The 15,681-nt window shown below is 42.1% G+C and overlaps 1 protein-coding gene across 7 annotated transcripts in view; it reads right to left on the reverse strand.

The window, feature by feature from the left end:
- The window catches only part of CIT (citron rho-interacting serine/threonine kinase), a 175,653-nt gene that overhangs the window by 60,212 nt on the left and 99,760 nt on the right, over positions 1-15,681 (reverse strand). For 5 of the 7 annotated variants that reach the window (XM_044930173.2, XM_044930174.2, XM_044930172.2 and 2 more), the window contains exons 14-19: positions 12,957-13,127; positions 12,632-12,682; positions 11,811-11,864; positions 8,954-9,094; positions 6,971-7,096; positions 3,537-3,632 (exon numbers count right to left, since the gene is read on the reverse strand). In XM_044930173.2, the coding sequence (XP_044786108.1) occupies positions 3,537-3,632; positions 6,971-7,096; positions 8,954-9,094; positions 11,811-11,864; positions 12,632-12,682; positions 12,957-13,127 (639 nt within the window). The remainder of the gene's footprint in view (positions 1-3,536; positions 3,633-6,970; positions 7,097-8,953; positions 9,095-11,810; positions 11,865-12,631; positions 12,683-12,956; positions 13,128-15,681) is intronic. The other 2 variants (XM_044930176.2, XM_044930175.2) reach the window with 1 other exon arrangement.

The following is a 15,681-nucleotide window of genomic DNA, read 5'->3' on the forward strand; positions in this document are numbered from 1 at the left end:
GAAAGAAAAGGACAATTTCAAAGAGAGTTTTAAACGAGAACTGACTGATGAATAAAACAGAGTGAAAGTTGGTAGAAAAGAATAAGAGGTAGAGGACGGGGTCATGGGAGGAGGGATGAACCTCAAGAGGATAAGCCGCCCGTTCTCTTGGATGTCAGGATGCGATTCTAAAATTACAAATAAGTAAAGGACCGAATCTGGGGTATGATCACAATTATTACCAAAATGGCCTTACAGGGGATAAAACAGGGCCACAAAGCAGAGCTGACTAAAAAGAAATGGTTTCATAAAGCCAGGAGGGAAGAAAGAAGAAAACAAATCTCCCTCTAATATTCTCTAGGATCTATAAAGCCAAGTTCTTGCCACCTAGAAGGTAGCAGAGAACACATAATGCCTACACAAGGAGTCTTCTGCTTATGAGGTAAAAAGCAATGAAGCCCACTTTCAGAATGACTCTGTTCAAAATAAGACCTCCCCAAGGACTTCCCTGGTGGTCCAGTGGTTAAGACTCCATGCTCCCAATGCAGGGTGCCCAGATTTGATCTCTGGTCAGGGAACTAGTGTTCTTGTCTGGAGAATCCCAGGGACAGGGGAGCCTGGTGGGCTGCTGTCTATGGGGTCGCACAGTCGGACACGACTGAAGCGACTTAGCAGCAGCAGCAGGGAACTAGATTCCACATGCCACAACTAAGAGTTGCATGCCTCAACTTAAAAGATCCCACGTGCCACAACTAAGAATAAATAAATGAACATAAATATTAAAAAAATAAATAAGACCTCCATTTTGGCAGCAATGAATACCAACGCAAAGAAGTATGAGCCAGAAGGGACAAGCCTTTATCAAAATGGCACACATCCTGGCTTTGCTGGGGTTAGACTGGCAGGAGGATGAACAAGACAATGCCTGAGAGGGAAGCAAGGAATTTGTTTGAAATCAGAGATTCCACTGTAGCCATTTATATCAATTTAAGATAAAACATGGCTTTCTGACAGGAAAGTCAATATACTCACCCAAATTACAGAATGAATTTTGCAAAGGTTATTTTCATCATGCAAAGGTGCCAGTGGACAATTGTAAACATTCTCATAATTTTCTGAAAGATAGTTTATTTCAAAGATAAAAGTCTAGAAGCCAGTAAGAACTAAAACCAAAAATTGGCAGATAAAGTTGAAAATGTATGAAAGCAGGCATTCACACTAAAACCAAGGTCCATTCTAGGTTCTTTCCTTGTATTTCTTTCAATGAAAAATAACCAAAAGTAACCCCAGGGGTGAAAGAGAGGATGCCAGAATAGTGATGCTAATTGAGTATGTATACTTGTTGTTCCCCAAAATAGGAACAGCTAACTCTTTGAGGATACCAAACAAACCAGTAATACAATCATCACAAAAATTAAAAGACTCTTTCAATGTCTGACTTTGAAGGGAAAATAACAGTATTTGAGATGTAATGACCAATCAATGTCTGATTCTCAAGAACATAAGACATAATTAAAGGCTTGGTCCAAAATCACAATGAAAATATGGTGTGATTTTAAAAGGAAATAGGCTGGTGGTCACTTCTGGTCACCGAACTTACTACTAAAAATTGAAATGAAATAATAATGTCAATAAGTGAAATAATTTAATTCACTATTTGATATAGTGGACTGGATTACTTAAGCCAGCTCTTCTACGAAAAATGATTTAAAATGCTAGATAGAATATGAAAAACATTTTCCAAAAGTACCTAAAAATTGGCAAAAGAGTAAGAAATTACAGACTAAAATCTAAGTGAAAGCAGAAACCCAGAGAGGTAAGAAGCGCAGAAAGCTGTTTTGAACTTGAGGCATTTGCTGAAAAAAACTTGAGCTTCATTTTTAATTGCCTCAAAGGGTAAGGACATAGAGAAGTCAAAGCCCAGGGATGCCCGCAAAGTGGGCACACATTTTCATTCAAGGTCTCAAAGAATCCCCATTATTAATTTGCCAAGGAAAATGAGCAGCTGACCAGGCACACAAAAAGACAGACACCATAAAAAAGAACCAGGAGAAACAACAGCAGAAACAGACCTTCAGATACTTCGGATTCTGGAATCATCAGCTATAGATGGAAAAATAACTATGCTAATGAGTTTAAAGAAGCAGAAGATAAGCTTCAAATGAATGCAGGGAATAAAAAGTTCTTGTCTTAAATAATCTAGTAAACTTGGAAAAGAACCAAACAGACTGACAAGAAACCAATAAATACACTAACTGAAATTTAAAACTCAATGGATGAGTTTAGCAGCAGATTAGACAGGGAAGGATTAGTACACTGGAAAATCAATTAGAGCTTAACCAGAATGCAGCACCAAAAAACAAGTGGTAACCTAACACATGCCTAATCAAATTCTCATAAGGGAAGGAAAGAGAGAAGAGGAAGAGGCAATATTTGAGACATAATGACCAATAATTTTCCAGAATTTTTTTTAATATATTCCAAAGTCCAGTATTGGAGAAGGCAATGGCACCCCACTCCAGCACTCTTGCCTGGAAAATCTCATGGACGGAGGAGCCTGGAGGGCTGCAGTCCATGGGGTCGCCAAGAGTCGGACACGACTGAGCGACTTCACTTTCATTTTTCACTTTCATGCACTGGAGAAGGAAATGGCAACCCACTCCAGTGTTCTTGCCTGGAGAATTCCAGGGACGGGGGAGCCTGGTGGACTGCCATCTATGGGGTCGCATGGAGTCGGACACAACTGAAGCGACTTAGCAGCAGCAGCAGCAAAGTCCAGTATATCTCAAGAAGGATAAATAAATAACTCCACATCTGTCTACATGTGAAGTTTTAGCACAGTAAAACTTCAGAAAATTAAAGACAAAACAAAGTTTTAAAAGAAAAAAGAACGATTGCTTTCAAAGAAAGCAACAGTTAGACTGACAGTTGACTGTCAACTGCAATAATAAAAGCCAAACACATCAACGGAATGATATTTTCAAAAAGTATCATAAGAAATAACTGCCAACCTAGAAATCTATGCCCTGTCAAAACATCTTTCAAGAACTAGGAAGAAACAGAGACATTTTCAGACACACAAAACATAGAGGCTGGCACCAGCATTATCTCCACTAAAGAAAGTCCTCAAGGATACACTTTATATAAAAGACAAAGATCTAGGTCTAAGATGCAAGAAGGAAATTAAAAGCCAAGAAATGATGCATCTGTCTAAATCTAAATTATCATGGACTGAGTGACAGTGGGTCAAAAAATATTTTAAAGATTTATTATTTTTATACTTTTAAAATAAAAGACATTTTAAATATTTTAATATATTACAGATATCTTTAAATATTTAAAAATACATGATGACCAAATTTTTTGAAATAAACTATTTTTGAACTTCTGATATCCAACCCCCTCCATGGATAAAACCCCCCATCATGGCCTGAGGACAGCATTTACCCCAGACAGTCCTTTGTTCTAGCAAGAAGTGACCCAAAGCACCTGGGAGGAGAGAGGAGCTACGCGGTGCTGTAGGAGGAAGGGCAGAGAAAACCAGAAAGTGTCTTTACTTTAATTTTTTCTTCATAATGCTGCTCTTTCTGTTTCAGGTGCACCTCCAGATGCTGCGCTGAGACCTGGGCTTCTCTGTGCTTCTCCTCCAGCTCCTAGACAAAAAGGAGGAGACGGTCAGGTGTGTGAAGGAAGGGCAGAGCCAACGCATGTCAGACATTCAGAGGAAGCACGGCTTTGGCACAGGCACCAGAGACAACAGGCATGTGTTTCCTCACAACTAGCCTCTACGGCTCTGGAGAAGGAAACCGCCAATGAGCCTTGGCCCTGGGATTTCCAAGTCCAAGTATTCACACTCATACACACACAGCTGGTGGGCTGGGATCAGAAATCTATCAGTGTGACAGGTCAAAGGCAGCTCTTCAATCTCTGCTTAGAGAAATGAGAGTAACGAGGCAACACAATTTCAAAATTCCATAGAGTGCAAAGCCCCTGACCGCTGTCTTGAACCTCAGGCAACTGTTGCTCCAATGACAGCCTTACAAAAGAAAAGTGATGGCAATTTACTTTGTTTATTTAATGATAAAAAAATTTTATATTTTCCTCATTAATAAAATGATTGGACAGGAACCCTAGCTAAGAAGGAAAACTAATATAACAATTCAAACACTTTGACTTTTGAATGATTATTTTAACTGACTGGTAATATGGAGAATGTGACTATCTAGAGATGTTCATATGAGACCATGTGTAGATGATGTAACACTAATGGGAAGAAGGCAGAACATAAAATTGACAAAAAATGACATAAATATGTGTACACATATGTGGAAGATAGGAAGAGAATTTGGAGTAATATAAACAGCTCAAATGTAAAGTCCTCTTCATTCTCTTATTAAGATTTCTGCTTTTAAACAAAATTCATTTGGAAATTATACCAATTCATTGGCAACATATTATAAACTGGTCATATAAAAGGCAGCATTCAACTTACTGAAATATTCTCTAAGTGAAACTATCTGCATCTACATTAATTCTTATGAATCTGGACCCATTAGTTAATTACTAATATCAAAAGTCATTACTCCAAGTTTTCATCTCTTCACACTATCTTGAAGATTTTCTTTGAAATGGAAATAATTATGAGAATTTGAAGAATGAGGAAATTATACAGGGTATGACCACAAAATGGAGGAAAAAATACTTTCAGATTCACACACACATGAAATGGTACTGATTAAGCTTTTGAAATTCTGAAGTCTGCAAGCACTGACTTTGACTTGGGGGCCAATAAAGTATTCAATGTTAAAACCAGGTGCACAAGATCTACTGCAATCTAACAGATGTCATTTTGAAAAGTTGAATGTAAATAGGATGTTAAGTAATAAAAACATACTTTAAGGGCTTTAGGTATATTAAAGGATCCCCAGAAATGAGGTCTTTTTATTAAAGCAAAAGACTCTGCTATAATGAGAACCCCAATTATCTGTTTTGAAAGTTCTTATCAGAATAGCAAATACTTTAATGCAAATGACATTTGAGATGACTTTCTGAGCATCATCATTATGTAACAGTATTAAGGACCCCTCTTTGCTCCTGTTCCAGATACTTTATTAACAGCCTAAGCACCAGGTTCTTGAACAAAAGGTACTTTCTGATAAATGAAGTCACAACCACAAAGGTACTAGGATAGGTCATAAGACACACTTGGAAAAAGAAATCTGCTACTTTTCCTTTACGTTAGAAATCACTTGATTATTGTCTTAGTTTCAGTCCTCCTAAGATGGCACAGGAATGAAAATCAAACTGAAAACAGGTTGAAAACTCAGACATCTGAGATTCACAACGTTGAGACCAAATTTCTGATCCATGAGCGAATGGGACTTTGCAACATATAATCCAGGAATGCAGAACTCTACACTCCGACGTTTTAATTGCAAATGAACCTTTGGAAAAGCGGACATTCTAAAATCTGACTTCTTCGCATTTTGGCATTTTTTGTTGTTGTTGTCATTTTTTAAAACGTTATCTTTTCTACATGTGTTGGATCAGACTCTTCCATCCTGTTATGCAAACACTGTGGTTCGCTGCTGTTTCCAGCTCCTAGAATAGTGCCTGGCACATAGTAGAAGCTCATTAAATATTTGTTGAATGAATGAATGAACACATCACCATTAAACAGAGAAACACTTTGCAACCACAAGAGACTTAACCACGTCGTTCGCACCAAGCAAGAGGCGGCAGTGGTGGAATCTCGGTGGGAATTCACTTGACTCACGGTAAAATTCACACACTTGACAATTGCCAAGAGAAACTTGGATGACGGAACGAGAGAACAGAGAGAGTAGACTAACAGTCACATCTGCCTTTGTGTGTAGACGGATCTATGAAGACTGTGTGTCAAAGCAAAACAATTTAACTGATTTCTCTTTTCATCTATTTGTTCAAGAATACCCATATGCTCATGAATATAGACAGAGATGTAAAGATTTGAAGCGTCAGGTTTTTATTGGGTTTTGTTTGGTATTTAGTATAGGCCTATAAGTCGGTCATTCTGGAGTTCATATAGTTGCTGGTGACTCATTTCCCAGAAGTGATGCAGAGAGAGAAAGACAGAGAGAGGGAGGCGGGAAGCACCCTGCTTACCACCTTGCCCTTTTATGGTGGAGAGGAATGGTCGACTACTCCAGAGTCTCTCCCAGGGGCAGGGAAGGAAGGGGCTATGAACACACTCCCCAAAGTGGCTTCAAATTCTTGATTTCGGGACTGAAATTCAAGGAGAGTCCTTTAAAGGTTCACCTGCCTTCCACCCTGGCAGGAGCAAAACTTCCAACACGTTGGCAAGTACCACCCAAGCCTTCCTTGATCAAGTTAATTTGATCAGAGCCAAAAACAGAATCACTGTGATTACAAACCTAAAAAAAAAAGATCTGCTACATCTAAGGAAAGTGAAAATAATAATAATAATAACCAACTGTAGCAGAGAAAGTGAGTGGGTGAGCATGGATCCATGACAAATACTACTCAGAGAAAAACAATTCTGCGTGACTAACTTCTTTCCTCTGCAAAAGCGAGGATCTGAGTGTTAGTCTTAAAGCCCTGAATCCCTACCCCCTTTTTTTTTAAATGAGCATTTGCAATGTTAACAGCCATACAAAACTCTGCTGATAGGAGTACGTAAATCCTCCTGTAAAAATGTATTGGAGATGACAGCGTGTGCATGTTCGTATTTCTAAAGGTCAGGCAGTAGCAAACAGAGCAAAAAAAAAAAAAAAAAAAAAAAAACATACTGACGGATCTGTTACCAGTGCTGAAAAGTCCAACCTGTAAGGTTACTCATGCTAGTCTCTGATGTGTCATCCGCTAAGACCACTTCCTCTTAATTAGCCTGCTCGGCGACAACCTCCCCTGTGCCGGTGGCTGCTTCTTCTTTGGACCCCCTTCCCTCTGCAACCTGTTATCGTTGAACTTGCCAACCTTGGCTCCTGCTCACCAGAATTTTATCAGCCATCTGCTGGATCTGTTGGGACTTTGTCTGGATGTCATCCTTCAGTCTGTTTTCTCTACGCTCCATGGTCTCTAGCCTCTTTACCTTGTTCTCCAGAGAGTGGCGGCGTTCCTGCAGATCGTGAATCAATCAGAGAGTTTTAATGGGGTGACGGCTGCGGGCGCAACGCCTGCGCCGAGGGACGGGGCCCTCGGGAAGCGGACGCTCGCGGCAGGGAAGAGAAGTTGCAGGCACCCAGAGCCACGGCGAGGAAGACACGGTTCTGGAATCCGAGTAGTACTCGCTTGTGTAGGTTACAAGAGTGCATTCATTCATTCAAATATTTACCAAGCACCTACTATCTGCAAAGTAGCACACTAGGCATCTCGGAAAATACCCAGAGGAAGTCGACAGAATGCCTGCCCTTGGAAGAGCTAAGAGAAAGACAAGTAAACATAAAATGGGTGAAAAGGGGCAGAGCCATGAAGCACACAGGTATGGAGCATTGCAGGAGGTTGCAGGCAGGAAAGAGAGCTTTGAACTGAGCAGGTGAGGGGAGGAGTCAAGGACATGTGAGCTGTGGAGGGGGCCAATGTGGCGGGCTGGGGGGGAGAGGGGAGGCCTTTCAAATAAAGACGGGTGCAGCAGCAACAGCACAGAGGTGGCCAGCTTAGGCCCCAGGTAGAGCACAGAGAGGCTGCTGCATAAGGTGAGTTTGGGGGAAGCAGGAGAACATGGCAAGGGGAGCATGTGTGGGTCAAACGGCTGATAGTCTCATGGATCTAAGACATAGGGAAGCACTAATGGCTTTGGGATGGTACAAGGGGTGGTGATGAGTCTGGAGCCGGAGGTCCACAAGTCTGACATTTCTGAGTTATCTGGGAGGAAAGTGAGACTGGAAGCAGAAAACTGAGAAATGAGTGCATTTGCTCAGCTGGGAGGAAGAGCACCTGCACTGTGAGGAGGCCTGCAGAAACGGCCAGCGGGGGAGACACTGGAGGGGGACAGTGTGGGTGCGCTGGCAGGGCTGAAGATGTGTGAAGTGGCAGGGCCCAAGGAGAAGCAGACGGTGCCAAGGCTCCAAGCCTGGGGTGAATGGATGACGATGGCCCAACCGGCATGAGGAGATTGAGAAGATGACCCAGCTGGTTGGGGAAGTGAGTTCATTTTAGGTTAGAGGCGCTGTTCGGACACCCAGGCAACATGTCAGGGGAGCAGTGGGAAATACTGCCTGGACTGTGGGTGAGGGTGGCCCCAGAGAGTTGTGGACAAGTAGGTCACCACCAGCACAGTGATAGGGAGAAGCAGAATGCCCAGGAAAGGGGGATGGTTAAGTCAACTATGGCACAGCTATTCCACGGAACCATCACCCAGGCAAGGGGGAAGCTGGAGGGGAGTAAGGGGAAACGTCCCTTCTAATTCTAGATTCTTCAGTTCTGTGATTTTTTTTTTTTTTTCAATGAGAAGACACTCATGTGTTTTCTGCATAATTATATAATTGGTTTCTACAACAACAACAACAACAACAAAGAATTGAAGGGAGAGAGGAGGCCCCAGAATACAGATCTGGGAGTTACTGACACACACAGGTCACAGCTGAAGCCTCGAAATTTACTATGTTATTATCACTGCTGGGAGGAAAAGTCAAGGAAAAGCAAGGGTACAGAGGGAAGGAAGAGGAGACCTCAGGGACGGCGTCACAGTTCACCTAGATAAACATGAGTCCACCCACACAAGTGAGTGGGTCAGAGGAAAACAAACAGGAAGGAAAGGTTTTTATCAAAACATCTTTCTACTTGCAGCTTCTGTGACAAATGCTTCTCCCCTTTGAGGAAAACATTCCCAAGCCTCTCGGGTTCAGAGGAATGGGCCGAAAGGAAAAGTGGTTTGAACAAAGGCAAGCAGAGAGCAGGTGGTGCCTCCATTTCGTCCCCACACGGCCAGAGGCCAGGCACTGCAGGACCCAGGGGCTGGAGGCCCCCTGCTCACCTCGGCCTCCACCAGCTTCTTCTTGATGCCCTCGGAGGAGTCCTCACGGTTGTGCAGCTTCTCCAGCTCACGCTCGGCCCGCTCCTTCGCCTGACGGATGTTCTGCAGCAGCTCAGTGGCCTCTGTGCTAGCTTTCACAGCCTGAAAGGAGAAGAAGCGGGGTGGGAGGGGGGACGGGTGAGATGGCCCAGTTTAGACACAGAAAAAGATGAGGATCATCTCCTAAACAGGAAAAAAAAATCGGGTCACACTGAATGGATATTTTTATCCATTCTTCAAAACACAAACAAACTTTTCATTTTATTCTGTATTTCATCTATTCTAAGGTGCACTTATATTTTTTAACATCACTAAATTTGGAATAATGCATCCTACAATTAAAAACTCCTACAGAGTTTTTTTTTATTTCCTGAGGTACAGAAGATAATGGAATACTGGACAAAGTTTAGCTTCTTAGATTCAATATTTTGGAATAAATGCAAACAAAACGTCTTGGATTTATCTGCCCAAGTATTAATGTATTTACCTCAGAGCATTAATTTTCTCCTTATTTAATCATCTCACTTGCCAACTTCTTTATGGGGAATCTCTACTATTAACTTTTATAACAATACAACATAAAAGCTGTAATTTAAACCTTTAATAATAAGAAATACCTATCAGAGGGCACAACCACCATAGAGTTTGTAGTGGCTCAAAATTCATGTTAGGGAAGTCTTTTTTTTTTTTTTAATTAACCTTTTGAAGTTAATTTTTATTTGTGTCTTAACTATACTGCAGCTCTTTGAGCATCATGATAAAGATCAGACTGTAAACCACCAACCTCACATGCATTCACTTTAAATTATCATTTGAAAAAGTGAAAATGGCAAGGAAACTCTAGCTTGGAGACCTGCACACTGGCCAGTGTGGGAGTTGCTCCCCACATGTGCCCAGTGAGCACTGGAAATGTGGCTGGTGTGACTAGGAAATCAATTTTAAAGTTTACTAAAGTTCAATTCATTTAAAAACTGAAGCAGAATAAATGTTTTAATATCAATACATGCTGTGATGACATTTTGTATATATTGCATTATGACAACCGTATCATTCAAAGAGTTTTCACCTTTTTATAATGTGGCCACTAGAAAACTTAGAATTACATCTGTGGCTGACATGTATAGGTTGCTCCCCTCTTCTACAGGGGGCAGGCAGAGTCCTAGAAGACATGAGTCCTCACACAAACTTCTAGCTGAGAGAGGCCTTCCAAAGCGAGCTCAAGAATAGGCAGGAAGGAGTGAGATGAATGGATACAGAAAAAGTGGATCATCCCAGCTATGGAATACCATGAAGCCTCTGAAAAAGAGATCCTGCCACATGCTGCAACATAGATGAACCTCCAGGACACTGTGCTGAGCGAAAACAGCTAGTCACAAAAAGACAAATACTGTATGATTCCACCCACAGGAAGTGTCTAATGCAGTCAAAAGCATACAAGCAAAGTAGATTAGCAGAGGTAAATTATGATATATAGTGATATATATCATATATATATATATATATATATATATATATATATAGGATGGATAAACAAGGTCCTCCTGAATAGCAGAGGGAACTAAATTCAGTATTTTGTAATAAGCCATAAAGGAAAAGAACATGACAAAGAATGTGCATGTGTGTGTAACTGAATCACTCCCCTGTGCAGCACAGGGACACAACACTGTAAATCAACTGTATTTCAATCAAATACATGACAGGAAGGGAGGGAAGGACGGGAGGGAAGGAAGGGAGGGAAGGAAGGGAGGGAAGGAAGGGAGGGAAGGAAGGGAGGGGTTACCAAGGGTGGGCATTCACTAAACGGGTGGTTAGCATCTAACAGATAGTGTAAGTTTTGCAAGAAAAAAGTTCTCGAGATTTGCTGTACAATGGAGATAACATCTAACACACTAAGGAACTGGACACTCAAAATGATTAAAATGGTAAAGTCAATGTTATATGTTTTCAATAACACAGCTTTAAAAAGAAGGAGGAGGAAAATGAAAGGGCTCTTTTAAACACATTCACAAACCTTCCTGAAGGCCATATTCATTCTGGCCCTTTCTTTAGCATTTCCCCTGTTCACCCAAAGGAAGGGCCATTAGCACTCACTGTGTCAGAAACCATAAACCACACCCACCCTCCTCCCCAACCACTCGAGGACTCCTGGCTCCTCCAGGCTCCCAGTGGACAGGAAGGCTGCCAACAGTCTCTGATGGAAAGCCGTGTGGGTCATGAACAAGATGTGAACCCGGTCCCCTGAAGGGAGAGGAGCCAGCCTCTTGGGATTTGTTGTAGTACAATTTGAACTTTGAATTGACAGTCTCATAGAGCTTGGTTTCCGGTTTGTTTGTTTAAACAAATACTGCTTGACAGGTCCCCAAAAGAGAAGGTATATTCAGAACTCTGATATTTTCAGGTAATAGCTCACCACCCCGCTTAATCTCCCTCAGTGCTGGGTGACTAATTCTCTTTCTTTGATCTTTCACCCTCTAGGATAGGGCAAGAAAAAGTACTTGGAAATGGGAGGTGCTGCCAAGTCGCTTCAGTCATGTCCGACTCTGTGCGACCCCATGGACTGCAGTCTACCAGGCTTCTCTGTCCATGGGATTCTCCAGGCAAGAACACTGGAGTGAGTTGCCATTTCCTTCTCTAATGCATGAAAGTGGAAAGTGAAAGTGAAGTCACTCAGTCGTGTCTGACTCTTAGTGACCCCATGGACTGCAGCCTACCAGGCTCCTCCATCCATGGGATTTTCCGGGCAACAGTACTGGAGTGGGGTGCCATTGCCTTCTCCAAAATGGGAGGTAAGGTCCCCCAAATATCCCCTTGGGCTTACCTTTTCTAGCTTCTCTTGGAGCTCCTGAATTTTGAGCTGCTGCTCAGCATTGATCTGTAATTAAAATCCCAGGAAATAAAACAAAAGGCACATTGGTATTAAGGTCTTGCTAGATTTACTACAGGCCTATTTTCTTGAGGTTTCTGTGGGGGTCTTATTGTTTTCTAATACCTACTGATGAAGAAGAAGAACAGTAGCCTATCAGAGAAGCCTTTGAATGTCTCAGCGTAAACCTCCATGTGGACCGTTTCTCTAGAACCAGCGACACACATACAGACAGCAAAAAAGGGAACTGAAATCGCCTGTACTTTAAAACAGTAAAGTTTCCCATCTGTTTTACTGAGTATCTGGGTTTGTATGTTACTGTGAGAGGGCATGACAAAAAAAAAAAAAAGAGGTGTCTTCTCCCCCTTTTAGAACCATAGCTGAAGCTAAACCTGGTCATCCAGAGACTGATCATCAAAATAAACCCAGAAGAGAGTTTTCTATTCACTGCAAATATATTCTTAACCAATGACAGGCCACGGAGAGCAACATTTAAGAGACTGCATGTGTGCATGCTAAGTTGCTTCAGTTTTGTCTGACTCTTTGCAACCCTAGGGACTGTGGTCCACCAGGCTCCTCTGTCCATGGGACTCTCCAGGCAGAAATACTGGAGTGGGCTGCCACACCCTCCTCAGGGGATCTTCCCAACCTAGGGATCCAACCCTTGTCTCTTGTATCTCCTGCATTGGCAGGTGGGCTCTTTACCACTAGCGCCACCTGTAAAGCCCATTTAAGAGACCATCTGCCCAAATCCCAATACCAATGATGGAAAATACCTTCTCCAGTTTGGCATATTCTCCCACTTCAGGCTTCCCTTGATCTTTAGCCTGTAATTTAAAAGATACAACATATTGGGAACTCTCAAGAACCTAAAAATCCTATAAGACAACACTACAGGCTATACTTTCTTGGTCTCTGGGGCCAAAACAATTAGGACGATAATAAAAAATTAAGTTACCTTCTCTCATCAACACCAGGAACTCTGTAGGGCACCCCATGGCTTCTCGAATGTACACTTATTAAGCTAGGATTCCCTTTATTATTGCTAAGATCATCCAGGAATCTACCTCCAAAACTCCCTCCCAGAAGGGAGCTAGCTACCTTCATCAGTTTATGCTGACATTCTGTTGCTTTCCGCTTAAACTCTTCAGCAGCCAGCCGAGACTCTCTGAGCTCCGATTCATAGAGGTCACTCCGCCTTCTCGCCGAAACCAGGTCCTCTTCCAACTGATTCATCATCAACCTCATTTCTTCCACTTGAGCCTGGTACTCCTAAAGAGGAGGAAACAGAAGAAAGGTGGCCTTTAGAACTCCTGAAAGGAAAGATGGGAAGTGAAGGCGGAAAACCACAGAGAGGAGACACAGTGAAGAGACATCAGCAGAGAATGGACCCAGAGAAAAGGTGAAAGATGCAGATGAGGGTGAGGTGTGCGGAGGGTGAGTAGAGAGAAAAGAGTATTAAATCTTTAAACTGTTTTCTTGTAGATCATGTAGCACTAGTAACACCATTTGGAACACATGTGCTTATATACAGTTAGATCCTTTGAGCAAATAATACCGTACAAGAAGTGCAGAACCTTAAGGCCTTTGTAACACCAGAGAGCAGCAAGGGATGTACTTTAAACAACCACGATAATCTGCTTATGCAAAGCTTTCCCCCAAGGGTAATCATTTATATAGATTTGTCCTTTAGAAGTCACATGAGCCTAACATAATTAAATATGGTACCTAGTTTTAAAATTAACCTTTCAGATGACACAAGGGGGTAATTGAAAATCTCAATGGAGAGAATCTTGGAAGGTAAAACTCATCATGTCAGTTTCTCACCATTAATTTTTCTGGGCCCCAAACTCCATGAAGAACTTAACGGTGCTCTTGAGATGCAAGTCACCCTGAAATTTGGAAGAGTCAGGAAACACTGGTTCTGGGCAAAGTAACTTGTAAGAAAGACTCCAAGGAAAGAAGTACCTTGCTCCCTCTAGCAAAAGCCTTTAAAGTAATCCCAACAGCCCAACGTTTCTCAAAGTGAATTTCTAAAATCAGAACATCTGCATTGAGGTTTTCCAAAACTGATTTACCATGAGAAATAAACAGTGGTTTTGAAAACTTCAGGGCAGAGCACGAAAATATTCTCTGTTAGCAAAACCAAAGACTATACACATAAGGTTTATGAATGAGCAAAGTTTATCCAATCCAAGGTGGTGGGGGTGGAGGATATAAAATGAAAAGGAATAAAGAATCGAACTAAGACCGTCTCTGACCTTCACAACATCTAGTGATCATCTCTAAGATCTGTTCTCCCAAGAAATGACTGAAAAGAGATCCACTGAGCAAGGATATGTTTTTAACCAATAAAATGCTTTTTTTCCCCCAGTAACAGTACAGCTTCATCCCACTGTAATAGGCAATCCCCATGTGCACACTAAAGCAAAGATGACATCCTTATGAAAATGGGTAGTTTTCATGGAAACACATCTCTCTGTGTTAATGGTACAGAGGAAAGCAGAAAAAAGGGGGGGAGGGGCACAAAACGGAGCACTAAAGCATATAGTCATCCCTCGGTATACACAGGGGTTGGTTCCAGGACCAAATTCAATCTCAGGTTGGTTGATCCATGCATACAGAAACCGTGGATACAGAGGACCAGCTGCATTGTTACTGAGGGTCAATTCTACAAGTCATGGGGCACCAGGTTTTCTGGACGAGGCTCACTAAGTGGGTGGTGCTGGGTTACATAACCAAAGGTCTTTATAAACTACTAAACAATTATCTGAACTCACAGAATAAAACAAGAGTCAATGATGTGAGATGGTACACCCTCTACTTGGGGTTTTTCTAGTCCCCTCAGCCAGGGCTGTATGATGACTTATTATGACTTGCATCAGATCAGATCAGATCAGTCGCTCAGTCGTGTCCGACTCTTTGCGACCCCATGAATCACAGCACACCAGGCCTCCCTGTCCATCACCAACTCCTGGAGTTCACTCAGACTCACATCCAACGAGTCAGTGATGCCATCCAGTCATCTCATCCTCTGTCGTCCCCTTCTCCTCCTGCCCCCAATCCCTCCCAGCATCAGAGTCTTTTCCAATGAGTCAACTCTTCCCATGAGGTGGCCAAAGTACTGGAGTTTCAGCTTTAGCATCATTCCTTCCAAAGAAATCCCAGGGCTGGTCTCCTTCATAATGGACTGGTTGGATCTCCTTGCAGTCCAAGGGACTCTCAAGAGTTTTCTCCAACACCACAGTTCAAAAGCATCAATTCTTCGGTGCTCAGCCTTCTTCACAGTCCAACTCTCACATCCATACATGACCACAGGAAAAACCATAGCCTTGACTAGACGGACCTTTGTTGGCAAAGTAATGTCTCTGCTTTTGAATATGCTATCTAGGTTGGTCATAACTTTCCTTCCAAGGAGTAAGCGTCTTTTAATTTCATGGCTGCAGTCACCATCTGTAGTGATTTTGGAGCCCAGAAAAATAAAGTCAGCCACTGTTTCCACTGTTTGCCCATCTATTTGCCATGAAATGGTGGGACCAGATGCCATGATCTTCGTTTTCTGAATGTTGAACTTTAAGCCAACTCTTTCACTCTCCACTTTCACCTTCATCAAGAGGCTTTTGAGTTCCTCATCACTTTCTGCCATAAGGGTGGTGTCATCTGCATATCTGAGGTTATTGATATTTCTCCCGGCAATCTTGATTCCAGTTTGTATTTCTTCCAGTCCAGCGTTTCTCATGATGTACTCTGCATATAAGTTAAATAAACAGGGTGACAATATACAGCCTTGATGAACTCCTTTTCCTATTTGGAACCAGTCTGTTGT

The sequence above is a fragment of the Bubalus bubalis genome, chromosome 17 (genome assembly GCF_019923935.1).
Source record: "Bubalus bubalis isolate 160015118507 breed Murrah chromosome 17, NDDB_SH_1, whole genome shotgun sequence".
Classification (NCBI taxonomy): Eukaryota; Metazoa; Chordata; class Mammalia; order Artiodactyla; family Bovidae; genus Bubalus; species Bubalus bubalis.